The sequence below is a fragment of the Venturia canescens genome, chromosome 7, assembly GCF_019457755.1.
Source record: "Venturia canescens isolate UGA chromosome 7, ASM1945775v1, whole genome shotgun sequence".
In the NCBI taxonomy this organism is placed as follows: domain Eukaryota; kingdom Metazoa; phylum Arthropoda; class Insecta; order Hymenoptera; family Ichneumonidae; genus Venturia; species Venturia canescens.
Window position 1 is genome coordinate 8,259,757 of NC_057427.1, and position 18,611 is coordinate 8,278,367.

The 18,611-nt window shown below is 43.7% G+C and overlaps 1 protein-coding gene across 3 annotated transcripts in view; it reads left to right on the forward strand.

Annotated features, from left to right (window-relative positions):
• Positions 1–18,611, forward strand: part of LOC122413646 (lachesin-like) — a 259,378-nt gene that overhangs the window by 231,668 nt on the left and 9,099 nt on the right. For all 3 annotated transcript variants that reach the window (XM_043424135.1, XM_043424136.1, XM_043424134.1), the window contains exons 8-9: positions 8,929–8,985; positions 9,075–9,161. In XM_043424135.1, coding sequence (XP_043280070.1) covers positions 8,929–8,985; positions 9,075–9,161 — 144 coding nt within the window. The remainder of the gene's footprint in view (positions 1–8,928; positions 8,986–9,074; positions 9,162–18,611) is intronic.

Genomic DNA, 18,611 nt, shown 5'->3' on the forward strand with positions numbered 1-18,611 from the left:
AGTGAAAATTGTATCCGGCTCTCTCTCTCTCTCTCTCTCTCTCTCTCTCTCTCTCTCTGTCTTATTTCCTCTTCATTCGTTATTTATACCCACGTACACTGTGTATTAATACAAATGCAAAAAGTTTCGATTCTTTTATCCCCGCGTCGAGACTCTCACTAAATTTTTATCAATTTTCTTGATTATCAAATTTTATTAGTTCCTCGGGCACGACTCTTCCTCCTTCCTCGAGTTTCACGCGTTTATGACGCAACAGAATCGTGATCATATTCCGGAAGTAATGACTTTGTACTCGGTAATTAAAGCACGTCGAAAGTGACGTTCGTTTTATCGAGTCATTCATTTTCTGGGCTGCCCCGTTTTATTTTCCTCCCCTTAATCGAAGCGTTCGAACAAAGTTACGAAGATTATAAAATGTGGAGGAATTGCAGAAAAGTTCGTCAAATACTGAAAATCGAGGGCACGAGAATTTTCTGATTTTCGGGGAAGCTTCGACGAAGCAAACCCTAAGAACATCTCGCGCGGTGAGCCCTACTAATATACTCGCGTTTACAGACCCTTAATTAATACCTTGCAAGCATCCGGGCGAATTTCGCTCTCTCGTAATTGAGAGAGGAACCAAAAGAAACGGAGAGAGAGAGAGAGAATTTGCGAAAACTGAGGAGTGAAAGAGACTCGAGGAGACCGAACTCCTTGTCAAGACTGCGAAACGCGTCTCCGATGTTGATATTTCATTCCACAGTCGTTCATCATTTCCATTTAATGTTGAGTACGTTCAAATACACGAGGCATTTCACGCCGACTGATCCCCCAACGCTTCTCCAGTTTCATTTTCGTGCTTCCAGTGAAACGCTTCGTCACAAGTTAAAACCACGTGATCGAGGGCACTCCTCATCGGAATAGCCGCAACGAAAATCGACAAAAGATTTTTCCTATTTTAGAATTTCTACGAACATAAAAAAACCGAATCCCCACCGTTTCGAACGCTCCTCCTTCAAGCCTCGTCGCTCATTCATTTTCCCTCCCTGAACAAAAGCCCTGAAAGTAAAAACATCTAAAAATAAAAAATCCTCAAAGAAATAACGCTCGATATGAAAGTTCATTTGGCCCAGAATGGTTCGTATTCGAGGATTCTGTCAATACTTCGTCCCCGAGCATACTTAGGCATTGAAGCTGAATCCACAGATGCTTCGCCGAATATTTCTGTACACAAACTGGAAATATTATACGTTGAAGAGCGAGAGGAGATGGGCTTTCTTTAATTCAACAGTCAACAACAGATCCACTCCGATATAAATGAATATAAATATCGCATGAGCAGAAGAGTCCCATTGAAGTATTTTCCATCAATTGCTAAGTTGATGAAGCAAACTGACAATTTCGAGTCGATATCAAAGAAGAAGCTTCTCGACCTGAGGCAGCCTTGAGAGTTGAGAAGGTTCCCGAAGCTCAGTGAGCATTGTGGCCAACGAAACAGGCCATCATGCGTTTTGTGTTTTACCGAATGTTTCACCGAATGTGCACATGTCTTATGAAAAGGAATAATGTAAAATGTGTGCGCGTGTGCGTATACACACGGTGTGCAATGTGTCGTGAGCAGAGGCGAGCCAGGATCCTCCCAAAGCCCCGCACTCTCCGGAGGTTCAAGCAAGAGAGCTATTATTAGAGGAAAGATTGACATGTGACTGCAATATCCTCAGAATTCAGATTAGCCTTCCGGCTGGCGCTGTTCCTGGCACTCTACAACGTGTAACATACACGGAGGCTCGTACACACAAAAGTAGACACAGGCTAGCACGTAGACTCACACGAGGAGCTTTCGACCGGCGTATATTAGCTTTCGATTTTTCATTAAACTTCCAGAGGTTGCCAACTCACGCGCTCAGCTTACCATCAAGCTCTTTCTATCCGGAACGGCGGGTGTGTTTTCGTTTTTCTTTCTCCTGTCTGCTGCTCCCGCGATCAAGAAAAAAGAGGGTGGGGCACACACGGCACACAGGGAGATGAGGAGACGGGAGCGAGAGATCTCGAGCCAGAAAGCCGGCAAGCAAACACGACTTCCTTCGAGATCGTTTCCATTGGCATTATCCTTCTCTCATTTTATTACAGTTATACGCTTTTCGAACGTAGCTCACTATTGGGACGGTACTGGAGCACGAATTGCGCCGGTGGATGAACGTTCTTTGAGGTTTTCCTATACTTCCCTCAATTTAACCTTCTGCATCTGCTTGAAAATGTGCTTTTGGCATAATACAATGCCAAGTACACTTTCTTCGTGTCTCTCATTAACGATCGTTTATATATTTATACAGATTGATTACACGAACGCTAAACGCACTTTACTCCGGCTGAAATGTCAGCTACGAGGCGCAACAACGAGGAGGAAACAACTCGCACAAAGCCCCGGAGCTGCTGTCTGAAACAGCGACGAGAGCATTTTACTCCCTCGTCCTCCCCCTGCTCCTTTGCCCGCCCGTTCGCCTCTCTCTCTCTCTCTCTCTCAGCCAATATCCTTCCGACCTGTATTTTTAAACATTCGTGTACATGGGTTTGCATAAAATTCAATCTTCCGGATAAATATCCAGGGAGTCTGAAGCTCGGTTCGCTCAACGGCGCATCGCGTGTACATTTGTACTCCGCACGTTCCTTATTCTTGAAATTCGTAGGAGATTCATTACTGTGATAAAACAGTATTTGAGATATGTTCCGCGCGGGAGCAGGAAAAGGTCGCTGTCGACGGGCTTTTGGATATCGTTAATCATTCGGAACGTGGCAAAGTACGCGTATCCGCGACTGTTGAATTTTCTCGCTGTTTTTCTTTAAGGAAAAAGTGAGAATCCGAAATCCGTCAGTTTTTCATGGTGGGAAGGTGGGAGGGAAATGGAGGAGGAAAAACTGAAAAATGATTTCACAAGCTCGTGATTGCTGATAAGCTGCTTTATCGAAGGTGGAAACATCCAAGGCAAGTTCTCTTCTCGACGTTCAATTTCGAGTAATGAAAAGCTCGATCGCAAGGTTTGTCGAATGCAAAAGTTTCTCGTCAGGGGCAGAGGGGATGAGGAAAAAGTGCACGCAGCTTTCGTCCTCACCATTGCCATGCGACGCGGAGCGAAAAGCTTGGATGGCCGCAAGAACGTGTGAAACGTCGTCGTAGAAGAAGGAGCGTAAGGAAGGGGCACACGAATAAAAGAGAGGAGTGAGGAGCCCGGCAGCACTGACGGGCCTCTAAGATTGATTGGAGTCACGAGATGGAAAATTAACGGTCTAGCTCGGCTCGTGTTTCCCGAGAGAAAGAATGAGACGAATACGTGAGAGAGAGAGAAAAGGCGCCGCAGTGGGAGAGACGGAGAATGCGAGCCCGTGGGGTGGCTTCGGGTGAAGTTAAAGCTACTGGTGGATGCGGTGAAAACGGAGAGTGTGTGCCGGCGAGGAAGACAGTGAGCGAGGAGAGAGAGAGAGAGAGAGAGAGAAAGCGACGACAGGAGATGGCAGATCGAAGAGGGGCATGAAACGTGAGAAGGGAGAGTGTGACAACCACCGCATACTAATCCTCCCTCTGCCAGAGCTCTCTTTTTTTCACGTCTGTAAAGCCTGGAACAGAGAGAAGCAACGAGAAGGAGAAGCGGACGACAAATGTGAGAAAGAAAATTCGAAAAACGCGCGAGGGACGAACGAGGAGAAAAATAAACTCGCGAAAACTTTCGACTAATTTTCATGCTGAAAACATCAAAATTAAGCAGCTTCGCCAAATCACGAAATGCACAATCGACGGCTACGCGGGGCCAAAAGCTCGGTAACCGTTGGACACGGAAATTGTGAGGTCAAAGAATGGCCAAGTGGAAAGCTGATTCTGCTGGGAATTTCGAATCGAGCGAACCTCAATCCTTTTGCATTCAACGACCATTTTTTTCTTCTTTCTGGGCTCTTCCGTCAAAATGATTCCGAATTTTTCGAGGCTCACATTGACGCGTAGCAACACACAAAAAATGACGCTGAAGTTTGCAACGTTGGAGTCCAACGAAATGATAAAGAAAACTCTCCAATAATTCTAGCAATTCTCCAATTTCATTCCCCGTCGAATTTGCAATTTGTATTTTTTCAACCTGCACCGATACTTCGGGAAATAAACAAATTGGTGAATTACAAATGTTTTTTTTCCTTCATTTCGTTGGACTCCAACGTTGCAAACTTCAGTGTCGTCACAAAAATGTCTTTTAAATAACGATTATTGAGATCAATGGATCTTGACAGCATCCTCGGAAAGAAAATGCGAAGAATTCTGCTCGCTTCGTAGAACCAACGATAATCCGTAACACTAGCTCGGGGAGGGATTTGAATACATGAAAAAGGCAGAGCCAGTCGAGAGATGAATTAATTGGGAGGTTTATTTCATTAGCTCAATCTGAAGCGTTAATTCGTATCATCCACTGACACAATTCCGAGTGAATTTTCCAGGTAATAACCGAACCGTTCTTTCCGCTGGAGTGTGCGCGCGAGTGTATTAATATTTCGTTCGATACTTCGAATCGAGTTATTTTCATAATTCATTATTTTCAGCTGAATTTAGCGCAACGCGTTTTGGGCGAGGTTATCGCGAAAGAAAAACGAAAATATCGGTATCAGAGCCTCGCGTTTTTTGTCCCCACCGAAATGAATGATGCTCCATTGATATTTAAATTCATTTAAATTTTTATACCTCGAAATTTCGCCGTAGTCGTAAGAGAATATTTGAGGATCGTGGAGAAAAGATTCAAAGACGATTGTTACTTCCACTCTTTAAACGTATACTCCCTTCGCCTCCTCGAGTCTCTCCGCTGTTTGCTTCAAAATGCAAACAAACCAGCACCGGGACCGAGGAAGTAAAACGAGACAAAGAATCAAACCGAGGGCGCACGAGAAAAAGAGACCGAATAAACGAAAATAAAAATACAGGGGGGAAGAAAGGCGAAGAGTAGGAAGAGAAAGAAAGCGGGAGAAAGGGAGTGTATAAAGCCGATGGAAGATACTGTACACGCTGGTTCAACTGGAAAGCCCAGACCGGGACAATATTCTAATTAGGACGCCCAGTCATGTTTGAATTGCCCATCAAGCTCTTTCCACTAGACTGTCCCGATTCTGGGGACGCTCTCAAAGACTAAACATATCCACAGGAAATTAATTGATTCCAAGAGACACGGGAGGACATCGATCCATCCATTTTTACCTTTGAATTTTGTTTTTTCTTCTCCTTTTCCATCTCATAATTGATGACGAGTTATAATTAGTTTAAGACTCTGAAAATTTCAATTCGAGTCGATTGGCCGTTGTTCCAAAAACGTTGTAAGTCGAGAGCAGTGCGATGACGATTTTCAGTCAGCTGCGACTATGTTTTCACACTTTCGTTCGTTCAAAGAGGCGGATTCTACTTAATCTGTCACTAATTTATCGACGGACATAAAAGAATCAATCTCCGGTCAATTTCCCGCGTGCAATTCCTCGTACGAATCGGGGCTAACGTTAAAACAGCCAGATTGCAAGCTAATGTTTGTATATACATGCCGAACACGAAGCGCACGCGAACATTTGAAACAGCCAATCATCAATCAGAGACTGAAGTTAAATGCTCGGGACAACGGGTTTTAATATATCCCGAGAGAAATAAAAGTTAGCGCGATAAATCAAAAGTGAAAAGTCGCCGGCTAAACTCTCCGGGACTGGCTGCCACTCAGTCGAGTTGAACAAAATGGCGACTCCTGCTCTCGCTCACTCTCTCTTTTCAACCCTTCCTTCCGCCCTTATCGTTCTCTCGTTCCCGCATTTCTCACACCGTCCGTCTCTTTTCCTCCTTCTTTCCTCGCCCTCGCTTTGTCTCTTCTTCGTCTCCTCTCTCACTCTTATCCTTGATTTTCTCCATACACTGGCGTCTTTCCCATCACAAGTGCAGACATTTTTCTCTCTCTCTCTCTCTCTCTCTCTCTGTCTCACGTCCTTCGCTTCGTGACGCGAAAAAGTGATAAATGAATTTTCCTCACTCGTCTATTTATATCTGTGGCCATCCCCCACGTCCGCGAATCGTTGACGACGAAATCCCCCATAAAGAGGAAAATCTTTCGATATCTTTTTCTCTCTCTCTCTCCCCCTTTCGCTCACTCGCTTTCCTCTCCGCGCTTCTATCGGAAAATCGAGTGGTAATCTCTCAGTCTACAATTTACTCGATTATGACATCTCATCGGTAATCGATTCAGGTCGAGTGGACGGAAAAGGCGTGTGTTTTTTTTCCAGCTCACAGTACCAACGAAGCATTTTTTGTTTATCCAATATTGCGCGGGCTGTGCTTTGCTCTCTTTTTTTACCATTTCCAATGGAGACTCTCATTCATTATATTCCGGTTTCCAGTCCCGTTAAAAAAAGCTTTTTATCTCGATCATCGATTATTCAGCCCATTAAGGAACGTCCAGCGCGCCATGAAAAAAACTGCGACGTTGACAAAGTTTGAACATAATTTTTGTCATTTTCCTACCATGTTTAACGTTATTTCAACAATTTTTTTTACACTTGACACTAACGAAGTTTGACGTTTGTTGCTCTTTACTCCCTTTGAAAATGTTTTTGTCAGTCCCGTAACGAAAGTCGCTGTTCAGATTTTTAGGTTTTGTATTCCCAGCCAATCTCATTCCCACATTGACCATATTTTTTCTTCAATTTTATTATTCCAGGCAACACGATTCCTGGAAACAAGAGTCCGCAATATTTATTTCTGGCAACTCGTTAATTACCTGGAAGTTTATATATACAGGAAACTCTCAGAGGAATAAATTACCCAGAGAGCACGAAGATAAAGAAGAAATAGATTTGTTTCCACTGAGAAAGGTGAAACAAGTTAATATTTCATGGAAATTGGCTGAGTGCTCGTCGGTCAAGACACTCTTGCTTTTGGGTTAAATACATTTTTATGCCCCTCGTTGTACGCAATAACAAAGAGATGAATTACTTTTGTTTGTACTCTAACTTCATGGAAATTTTACACGAAACTGCGCGTCCTCGTGATTCCCAACTTTGAAATTCTACGGTCACTGATTGGCCTCCATTCAGACGAGTGAACAGTTACGATCGATGCTTGTCCTTTGACTTTCGTTTAAATTTCTGATTATAATTACAGAGATTCCCGAAGCCTGGAATATTGCAATGCTGGGAGAATACGAGTCTAGACGTTGCAGAATGTGATTGTAGGTTGATCAATCTGTGATGAAATTTCGAAGATAATTCAGCAAACGGAAACCCTCCACTAAAATTATTTCATCTAATTTTCCTTTTGTTTTTGTTCCTTCGACTCACCTTCGATATTCCGAATGGATCACGTCAACGAGCATAGTTTCCTGATACACGGTAATTCGTTAGTCGACGTGTGGAAAAAAATAAACTGATCGATTTGGAAGCTTTTTTCTGTGGGAGTGTTCATGAACTTGGGAAAAAATATTGGCGATTATTTGAAATTGACGAAGACTTCGTCTCCGTTTCTTCATTTTCGAAACCTGGCATCCGATAATTGACCGATAAATGGAACGCATGACCGGTCGAACACAAAGTACCCTTCGGTCTAAAAACATAAAAATGCATAAAGCAGAGTGACGGTCAAAGGGACGTTAAAATTGAAAAAATAAATAGGAAGAATACGATTTCCAGCAGCACAGTAAATACTTGAAAGGAAGTTGAAAAGCATTGAGCCACGTTGCAGCGAAGACTTGATATTAACATGAGAGTTGTCTGACATATTGTACAAGATCGATCTCAGCAGAGTGTGCCGAGTTGATTCGAGCGGCTCGTTAAATGCTCGACGAACCATGTGCGCGAGACCGTTCGCCACTCGGAAATTCGTCTCTGCATATATAGAAAATTAATACGCTTATATACAAAACGGAGCTCGTGCTTGCACATAACGGTGTACTAGATTTCCACATATTTTTCTCCACCCACGAAGAATATAACTGTGTATAGGAGCGTATGGCGGCGAGACTCGTTGAAATTCAAAGTCGAGAGATAAATGGGGGAGTCTGTATGACGATTTGTGGGGAGGGGGAGAGGGATGGGGATGAAAATCGTACGAAATCTCGCGACAGGCTCTTCGTATGTGGAGAAGCAGCAGTGTGACCGGGACGAGGACGAATGACGGAATTAGGAATAATTATTCAAGTACATTCGTCGAGAGAGAGAGAGAGCGAGAAGCTGGGACGAGAAGAGAGGGAAAGTGAGAGGAAGAGGGGACGAGAGAAAGTGGTCACGAGACAGGGGATTGTGGTGGAGGAAAAAGGCAGTGCTGTAGTCAGTGCTTTTGGAGCTGTAAAAGGGTGAGAGGCTGATGGAGCGAGAGAGAGAAAGAGAAAAGAGCGGGCGAGGGGTTGAAGGAAGGTACGCGTGTACCCTTGGGTAAAATATGATCTGGGAGTTGAGTGTGTAGTTGGGCTGGTAGCGGCCTGCTCTCTGGTGATTCCGGTCCACTCTCTCGTTCCCTTTCTCTCTCTCTCTCTCCCTTCCTCTCTGGTGCAGTCCTCTTCCCTCGGCTTTCGCCCCTTGCACGCTCTCTGCGGTGGCTAATACGTTTGAGGGTGAAGTTAGTAACAGGTGGCGCGATCCATAACCGACCCTGCTTCCTCTCCAAATGTATGCGTCCCTCTATAGAGATATGTCCTGCACGAAATCTTTTATTACTTCAAGAATCTCCTTAATTCTTAATATCTCTTCGTCCTTTTTCGTCAGAATATATTTACAGAATTTTTGTACGCGATTTTCATTTCTCCAAAAACGGGGATTCGCACTTGGGAAAATAAATTTGTGGGCTTTCGAATGCGGAGGTTTGTCTTAAGGATTTGGACTTGGCTCGATTTACGAATTACGTGCAAATGTTGCCTCGATAACGATCGTTTGATCCACCGTTCTATTTACCTGTTCCAGAATCCCAACGGCCGACCACCAGTCCGAGCCCGGTGACGACCGATCAAGCTGTGAAGCGTAAGTTCGTTTCGTGTAATCAAAGAAAACGAAGAGTTTTTTCGCGACGAACGAGCTCATTGGGCGTGAAATTAAATGTTTTTTTCCAGCTTGGGTGGAGACAGCAGAAATGGACAATTCGGTGGATGGGAATCCCAGCTCGTTGACGTTTCACAACAGCAAAGGCTCCAAGCAAGGTAAAGTTCGATCGTTTATTCAAAACACGAAGACCCAGCGAACGTTTGTTAAACGATTCCCTGATTTTCCAAATTCAGCTTCAAACAAGAAATACAAAAAACCGTTAAACAGTGTCGTCATAAAAATGAGCATCGTCCCCGCGACATCAACGACAAGCCCAATTTGGCGAAGCGTCCTCCCTTCCGTTGGAAGCCTGCAGCGGTGCGTGCATCGAGACTCCCCAGAATAAAAGTTGAGAATAAAAAGATCGCACGGGATTTGGGACACGGGGAACGATTTAAAGAGTGCGGTTCGAAGACAATGGGCTTTCCTCCCTGCTGTTTCATAACGTACGTACGTACAGAGGTTATGACAGCGTCCTGGGGGTTAACCAAAGGACACGAGCAGGCGACGACGGAAAGTTCGCACTCCGGGGGCGAAGGGGGATCCGGAGACTCCATGCTGCACTGCTGCAGAATTACGCCGCGAAGAGAGAAAAGAGAAAGGCTTGATGTACTGAATATACACACGCATAGGTCGTGGCGACGCTAACGTATTAGTGGCTGCACTGCTCCAACGGAAGGGCGCAAGTTTCGCCGAGTTACTCGCTAAATTAAATGCTCGAGGACCTTTTCTTTTCAAACGCTTGTTCTACGTGCTCGTGCAGATGATACGAAGGAATAACGTCGAGGTGCATATCCTCCGACCACCTTGCTTCATTCCCCTCCGCGTGCACCACCCTCGACGTATCTCCTGGCAAAAGAGAGAAAGAAAGAGCCGGAAGGAGAGCAAGAGAGAGGAGGACGAACGGAGCTGTGGAGTAGGGGTTGTTACATCAATATTTCATGTATGCTAACACGCCAGAACTAATAATGCTCGAGCGCGAGAGGAAGAACCAAGAATAATATCAGCCTCCGCGGAGCTACTGCTTCCAACACTTGCGTACACGGACAAACACACGTGTGTGCTACTTCACGTATCTCGCCATCTACATTTGCATGTACATGTGCATAGACTTTCATATTCTAGTTTGTGTATAAATATGTCGACGCTTCATAGAATGACGATTTTAATTAATGATCTTTAAGGCGGAACGTACGTTGTATGAAAAAAGAGGGATTTTTGTGGAAATAATTGGCAGAAACGATCGAGAGTGGGCAAACTATTTGCTCGCGAAATTTTAACGGGTGCGAACATACCGTTTCTGAGAATATTTAATCAGTTCATTGGGTCTTGAGGAAAAGTGTAAAAAACGCAAAAAACATTGAAAAACTACTGTTAATAAAGCCAGTTTTTGATGAAACGTACACTCGTATGCGAACCAACTGGCAAGGTGAGCGAAATTTGCAGTGATTTCAACGTTTATCTGCAATGTGCAAGAGAAAATTGATAAACGAAGTTTGTCTCTCTCTTCTGGCGGACACAGCTTCAAACGCGACAACGTCGCATCGACCAACGCACTCTCGTTGCTGCATTGCTGCTGTCAAGGCAAACGCGTTTGATATTTTGAAATATAAAGCAAAAAGCTTTCTTCACTTAAATTAGGAACGATTTGGCTGAAATAGTTATTTTTTCATCTAAAAGTACACAATTGTCGTTTTTTCATGGAAATTGAAAACCAGAAACTAAATTCACGCGCAGTTGGTAAGACTTTCCATGTTAAAGCACAGGGGTTCTACCTTAAGCTCGTTCGTTCAAGGGAGCATTCAAAGTGAAGCTCGAACGACTCACTGATCGGTTTCGATCTCAGCATTCCCTTCCAAACTCACAAATTAATGATGCAAAATTTTTCATTTTTCAATAGTAGAGACGCGAGAAAGTTCGAGGGGAGCATTCATTGTCGGTTTTCTGTAAGCCAATTACGTTGGCTGTATTCATAATAGAGAGAAGGGAACGAACAAAGATTTTCTCGTTTTTCTGATCTTTTCGTAGAATTATTTGAAAAATGTTTTTGTTCGACAGATTATATGTGAAAGAAGAATTTTTTAGAGTTTTCGATCGAATCATTCGATCGACTTGCGAATCCCCGGATATTTTTCCAAAACCGTGTTCGAATGAGCGGAATGAATATGCTAAGGAAGAACGAATAACCGGAACGAAGGAGCTCGTTTAATTAAATCGAGCAGCCGTCCAATGTGAGTGAGCGTGTTTAGAACCGAAAAAAAGTCCAAACAAGAATAACGACGCACAATATTTTGCTGTTAATACTGCGCAATTGGCGTACTCGAAGAGCAGTTAGAAAAATTATGCTAATTAAAGAGGTCACGTTGGCTTGCTACGCTGCGGTACTGCAGTGCCGTAGGCCAGGTCGTTCAAGAGTTATGGTCGGTCGGAATTCAGTGGATGGAACACGCACACACGAGCACGCACACGTGCACGTGGATTTTTTTATATTCATTTTGAAAACTCATCGATTCGACGCGTTTGCACGTTTTTGTATGTCCGATCGGAGTCGCAGGAAAAATTGGCGTGTCAAACGTTTGTTTATGAGGCGAAAAAATGAAAGGAAACGATCCAAGTTTGTCGGAGCTTTGTCTCCCTCGCTCGGAATGTCTCATACAGTCACGCGAGGCAATGACTTCACGTCGAACAATGCGACGGTATATACAAGTCCGTATCCGGTGCGGTAGCAGCATGGAGAAATGGGGCTGATGCTCGAAACGCCGTGTGAGCAAACTTACTCTCTCCCTCTTTCTCTCTCGTGGTTCTTCTCCTCAAGAGAACCTCACGAAAGGGGGCGAAGGCAAGGGGGAGGTGAGGTTTGTAATTGGCGCAACATCTGCGGTCTGCGGGGTAGCATTAATGTTTGCTACCGCTCCCTTCACTACTCGTGTTCTTTCCATGTGTGTGTGTGTGTGTGTGTGGAGAGCTTGCACGAGCCACAGCGCCCTGGAATATTCCCCATTCTTTCTCTCTGTCTCTCTCTCTCGTTTTCTCCAAGCTCCTGCGTATTATATCATCGTACAAACCATCGCGTTCGTTCCTTGGCCTGATGATTACCAACGTGCTCGTACGCCCACGCATGCACTCGCGTTTACGTACAAATACGTACATTAATCAGGAATCTCAGAGAAACGTAGGGTAAGCGAGAAAGTTAAAGAGGCAATTATGAAATGTTTAAAATTACAAGGTTCACATTTAACTTTGGAAAACGCTTTGCGCACTTGACACAAGTTGCTTTGAGGTAGATCGTACCCGAAGGATCGTATTTTATGGATGTCTAAATTGGATTGATTTTTACTCCATGATTAAAGACATAATCACTTTAAATTCATGTCAGAGTCATTAATTCGATATTGTAAATACATTTTTTCAACTTATCTTTTCGCGAATGATATTGCAAGCCGTTACGTTAATTTATCGGGGATCCATCACTGACCGAACCCGAAATTTCATTCGTCCCTGGCGAAAATACTAGTTTTTATGTAAAAAATCGCATTAGAGAGCGCAAAGGGAAAACACAAAGGATCAAGAAAATAGTATTAATAAAAGACAGAAAGCTATGACCAGCTAGGCCAAGCCAAGAAGAATTGAAATGCCGAAATGGGCCAATGTGAGGTTATACGAGTGCTCGTTACCAATTTCCTTCAAACTTTCATTACATACTTCATTGTTATTGTGTACTTTTTCATAAACTTTCAAACTCTGTGTAAATTTGAAGACTTTTTTAAGAAAATCGTTTCGTGCATGAACTACCTTAAAGAAAGCGATACGCACGGAAGATCGTATTCGAGCCGTTCGCATCGAGTAATAGCAACTCCGATTGGACAGTCGATGAGCGATGAATTTTTCAGTTATTTTTTATGCATTGAATTTTTTATGCGAATGAAAAATTCTCCAAAAATTAGGACGAAAGCAATCATCGATTGAAAATTCGAATAACTCATTTCGTGACGGTTACTCATAACGCAACGTCATAATTGCAGATTTATTCGTAATTTACTCCTACGAACAGAACGCAATATGAAATTGTTTGAAAGACAGAGAGAGAGAGTCAATTAATTTAGATGTACGCAGTAACGCGTTATGTGGCTCGGAGAAATTCCGAGCTACCCAACGATGCTCCAGGAATATGTTCATCGATGTTAGAGCGTGGCCTTCAGTACCAAGAGCGCAACCAATCTAGCAGATACACGCATACACAAGGAATTTAGTGTCAAACATTCGAGGCTACGATTGAGAATCATCTCGAAAATCCAGAGAACTCAACCGAGTTCACTAGAGACGAAAGTTTCCATCGAAGTTGTCGAAATCGTATGAAAAAAAAAGTGATCGCATGGTAAGATCAAAAGTGAACGCTCGTCGCCTTAAAACTTTCGAAAACTTTATCTAGAATCTGAATTCGTTTCCTTTTTCCCATCAGAATCGAAGAGTAGTGAACAACCTTCTAAATTCTCATCGGCCCTGCATGCAAATAAATCAACAATTTTATTTACTTATTCACACCCATATTTACCGATTACCAAAGATAAATGATTTGTCAATGAAAAATCCAATCCACTCTGTTTCGTATTAAGCATAACCGATTGTTTGCAAATGATGTCAAATGCTGTCATCCATTTATCGACTAATGCGTACGTGTACATGTTTAATCGATATGTAGAGCAGAGCTTATGAGCAAACGAGAGAAATAGGGGTGCGACGATAGAGAGGAAACAACGTGGGGGCATGGCAGAGCGACGGACAAGGTGAAATGAGCTTTTGGTTATAACTGTTCAAGTCCAATATTGCAGGAAACGCGATTTTAATTAGCGATAGCGAACTGTTTATATGGTCTATCGAAATATGGAATTGCCACAACATATGGCATAATTGGAAAGTGTTGAAAAAAAAAAAAAAAAAAATGGGGATGTACGTACCACGTTCGACAGAGCCTTTTAATAGGATCGTTAATTCTGTCACACCACTAAATTGTCTCTAAAAACTTACTCGAGTAATTTTCGTATTGTATGCAAATGAGTTCGGTGAGCAGTGCTCAAATTACAGTACTTAAATGTGAAAAAATAATTGATGAATCTTTATGCAGCTGAATTCGAGCCCCATACCAGAAAACGTGCAAGAAATTGCACGATTATTTTTATTTCATATTTGAACAGCTCATTTACTTTGGAAATTAAAAAAAAAAGTCTTTTTAAAAGTTAAAGGAAACTACAGATTCAGTACAATTCGATGTTGCTGGAAGGTCCTTGATTGAACTCTAAACTTCCTAGTCAGGACCAGTGTGTTTTATACCCAACCAGTGCGTTAACTCAGTAATTCGCAACATGATGTTGGAGGGTTGTAAACTTCGAATGATGATATGGAGACAGATCAATTCGACCAGAACTTTGAATGTCGAAAATAAATAAAGTAGAAACTTCAAGGTTCGAAGCACGTTCACATCGAAAATAGAATGCGAAAATCGCCCATGGAACGACGACTAAAATATCGTTTTTCCGAAAATTCGACTATCACTTTTTCCATTCATAAATTACTGCAATCACCAATACTGTGAATATATTCACTATATTTCAAAAATATCATAACGAAAAACTGAAACACTGAAGCACCAAAAAGTCGAACGGTCGAAATAAAGAAATGCAGCTAAGCTCAATCAAAATACATGCGTCTCATTCACTCACTTACTCAAACTAGTGATCACCAATTTCAAGCATCGCCATTTTGACTCCCGCCTTTTCGAGCCACCGCCATTCTGCATATATCTAAGTTTATGGGCTCAAAAAATCACTTTCGATTTTTTGCTCCTCTGAATTCCGGCCTGCCTATAAACCAGCAACTGCTCTCCATTTTGAATTCGAAAATATGAGCTTTTGACATTCGTATGGTCTGTTAAAATTCCATTCGAAATGAAACCCATCGAAATACATTTTCGAGTAAATACGAATCCAAAGAAATGTTCGATCAAACATATGATCTGCTAAATAATCGATCGGCAATAAGAACTTCGAGTTCCATATTTTTCCCCAATCTGATATTACAACATTCAAAATTTCTCAATATCGACCACTCTACAATTCGCTTATTTGCCACATTGAACCCTACCCTGCTGGAACATTTAATCAGCGGCCCATAATCCGACATATGGTCCCTCCCATCGTATACTCTAAGATCCTGATGGATAATTCTCAAAGTGTTAGTAAACGAGAAGATTCTTATTGCCTTCCTCACGGAGATGGAACGTTCAAGTTTGTATAGTGCGCGTGGTCAGCTGAGCAGAGAGCAACGCGCAAACAGACGCGCACAACGGACACAGCTTAGAGCAGAGTTTGCATGATGTATCCATAATCTATATACGTGTGTATAGAGTATGGGAACCGCCAAGACATAAAGGAGATTTGAGATGTGGGGGGGGGGGGGGGTGCGTGCAAATGGTGAGGGTTATATGGAATGAGCTAGATCTCGATGGCCTTAAGGTAAGATTGGCTGCCTATAACTTAGGGAGCATGGTCCAGATTGGATTAGCCTAGTGGCTGCATATGGTTAAGACGAGAGTCTCTCTCTCTTGTATCTGGCACGCTTTGGGTGGGTGTTTGTGAAAAGCGACACATCGTGGGAGTGGTGGGGGGGGCATACGAGGATCCAAAGGTTGTTCAAACGTCGAGGGTCATTCGTGGAGCTTTATACGTTAGGAAGGACGACGAAGCATTCTCAACCGAGGCACGAAAGCATCGGGAGAGTATAGTTTCGTAGTTGTTCACCAGGCTCGGTGCCAAGCGCCGCACTTAGCGACCCCTTCGCACATCTTGTGTTGTATTAATCCGGTATAGGTACGAATATAGCGTTACAGTTCTGTTGTTAAACCAGTGGTGCAAGTGGGCCGTGAGGTTATATGTCTCAAGGCGTCAGGAACCCTCTAAGGGACAAACGCACACAAAGCCTCGGAGGGAGGGATAACTCGTCGTGTTAGGGTACACGAGTTGGCCTATTGCTCTCGCGAAGCCACCGAAATAGCTGAACCTACAGAACGGACCGTATACGAACGGTGTTGCGGAGACACACGCGCCCCACAATCGCACTTATGCGAAGCCAGCTCCGACAGGCAAAAGGGCGTAACACCAAAATCAATTTAGGTGTCAAGAGACGCTGGTCACTACCTTCTGTTTACTAACTAGCTCATATACGTTGCCAGCACTGTGGCCGAGTGTGCACGACGAGCTGAGCATGCACAGCGTTGTAACCGACTTAGGTTCGCAGCCGTATACCATCAGCAACGGTAAACTCATACTCTGAATAACGCACTATACATTAGTACGCCATTGCACGATAAAGGACTCTGGCATTGCCCACTCTCTGTCTCTGGCTGTCTGTGTGTCTTTATCTCTCTTGCTCTCCCTCTCTCTTTACGCACAGAATGCAAAGTGTACAACGTCAGCGGCAATGTTTGTCCAAAATTTGCATACGTCTGACGCGCCACCTGTACACATTCCTGGTGGCGTTAGCACTGCTTCTGTGTGGTGGGGATTTGAACTATTGGGGGAGGCTATTATAACTTAGGGAGCCGGGAGATACCGCGAGTACGTACTTGGAGAATACCTCGGTTATGTGATATTAGGAACAATTGAAGACTGCTGGACACTTTGGCACATCCATTAAGCAAGTCACCAAGGCATCCGTTTAATTAGAGTGGCCAATTCTGGTGCAGCTCTGATTCCGATGGTCGATAAGCTTCCACGTGTCGTATGGGTTTCGGGTACTAGGCATCCGGAGTAAAATGTTTTTAAAAGACTTTGAAAGTGCGTGATAGTTTCACAAATTCTCGTTCAACGTTGCATACCTGGAAATCTGCATATAAATGACTGCGAATTTATTTAATCATACAAGCTGCAACGATCAAATTGTGAGGAACTTGAGCTCCAAGTTGGTGACACCGCTGTCGCAGGTGTTATTTTTCATTGGAATGGACTGGTGACAGTTACGATGCAAGTTGAAAATAGCATCGTGTTTCACATGATTATATAGCTGGGGAAGAAAGTTGCACGGATAGGAGAGTATGACGTTTCGTGAGAGGTTAATCCGGCTGGTGTGTAGCCCCTGGGAAAGTCCTCTATGTTCATGGTAATTGGATTTGTTTGGATTATGATGTGGCAGGAGTTGTTTGCCTTGGAGGAACATCCGCCAGCATGAATCCAAGGTCATTTCATCGTGATGTTGCGCGTGTCTCAGAGAGAAGCTTTGCCGGGGCGCCCAATGTCAAGAGAATACACTGGATCATATCGGGGATACCCGATTCAAAGTTCAATGTGGAATGACCGGGAGGCTCATCGCTTTTCGAATATGCCCTGGTAAGATGCTCGGGAACGAGATAACACGTTGTTTCATGTCCGAGAGCAGAAGCCCCTTGTGTCTCCAATAGCATTGAGGATGGTGTACGTGACCAGGGGAAATAGTGATAGCCTCGCAACAGCCTCAAACAAGGCTTGCTTCTGATCACCACCAATAATTACCTCACCGAAATGCTCTATTGTGTGTTCACCGCCGGAGGGACATTGCGGTGTGTACTCTCTAGCTGTATAGACGGGATGATGCAGGAGGCTGAATGTGGCCTACGAATGGACACAATCGTGCTGATTCCATGTACCTGTGTTAGGTACTCGAGGCTGAAAAATCTACTGAATCTACTGACAAGCTCTGCCCCTTTGTGAACACGCTGCAGTTGGATGAAAAAAATCTGCCAACTCTGTGGTTCGCTCTCGTGGTCCATTTATCGGATTAGCTTTGATACGGAGCTCTCTAGAAGCCCACGAAAGCACACAAACTCGGGTATAAATCGTTGAAAAATTGTTTTTCCCACTATTCAACCCGTCGATATAACCCACAATGGACCAGACTGAACTTTGCGAGCGCTTTTGCTAGTCCAAGTAATGCAAGGGGACGATGATTGAGGTCGAACAAAACGATCGCGAATAATCCAACTAAGCCTGTATGAAAGATCCGAGTAGAGCTCGTTGTCTAGGGATGGAAACGAGGCAAGGGAACAGCCCCCGAGAACGCTTACTAAGTCATGGCGGTTTAACGTTGTGATGTTAGCATCAAGGTGCAAAACAGAAGCTGTTATGTCGTTGTACACCTTTCGTCGGGCTTCCGTTGCCCCGGCGGTGGTGGCAACGCCGGCAATCTCATACCCCAACGATGGAAACGACAACTTGGTAACCTCCCTCGTAGTGGGGATAAGGGAATTGTGTTTACCCAAAGTTTGCACACTAGTTGCTACCCCTGTCGCTCGGTTTACGGGCTAAAGGAGGCGTAAACATCTTCGGTCGAGGGCCATTTGCTTGCTCTTCTCCCTTTATACGTCGGAAAATCCTCTTCGCCACTTTCTGTCTTTCTTTCTCTTCTCCCCGCGCCCCCATCTCGCTCCCTTCTCAATCCTTCGTTTTCCTATCTCCATCTCGCTCATTTCTCGTTTGTCTGTCTGTTTGTTTGTTTTTTTAATTTATTTATTTTCTTCCTGAACCATCTATTTTTCTCAC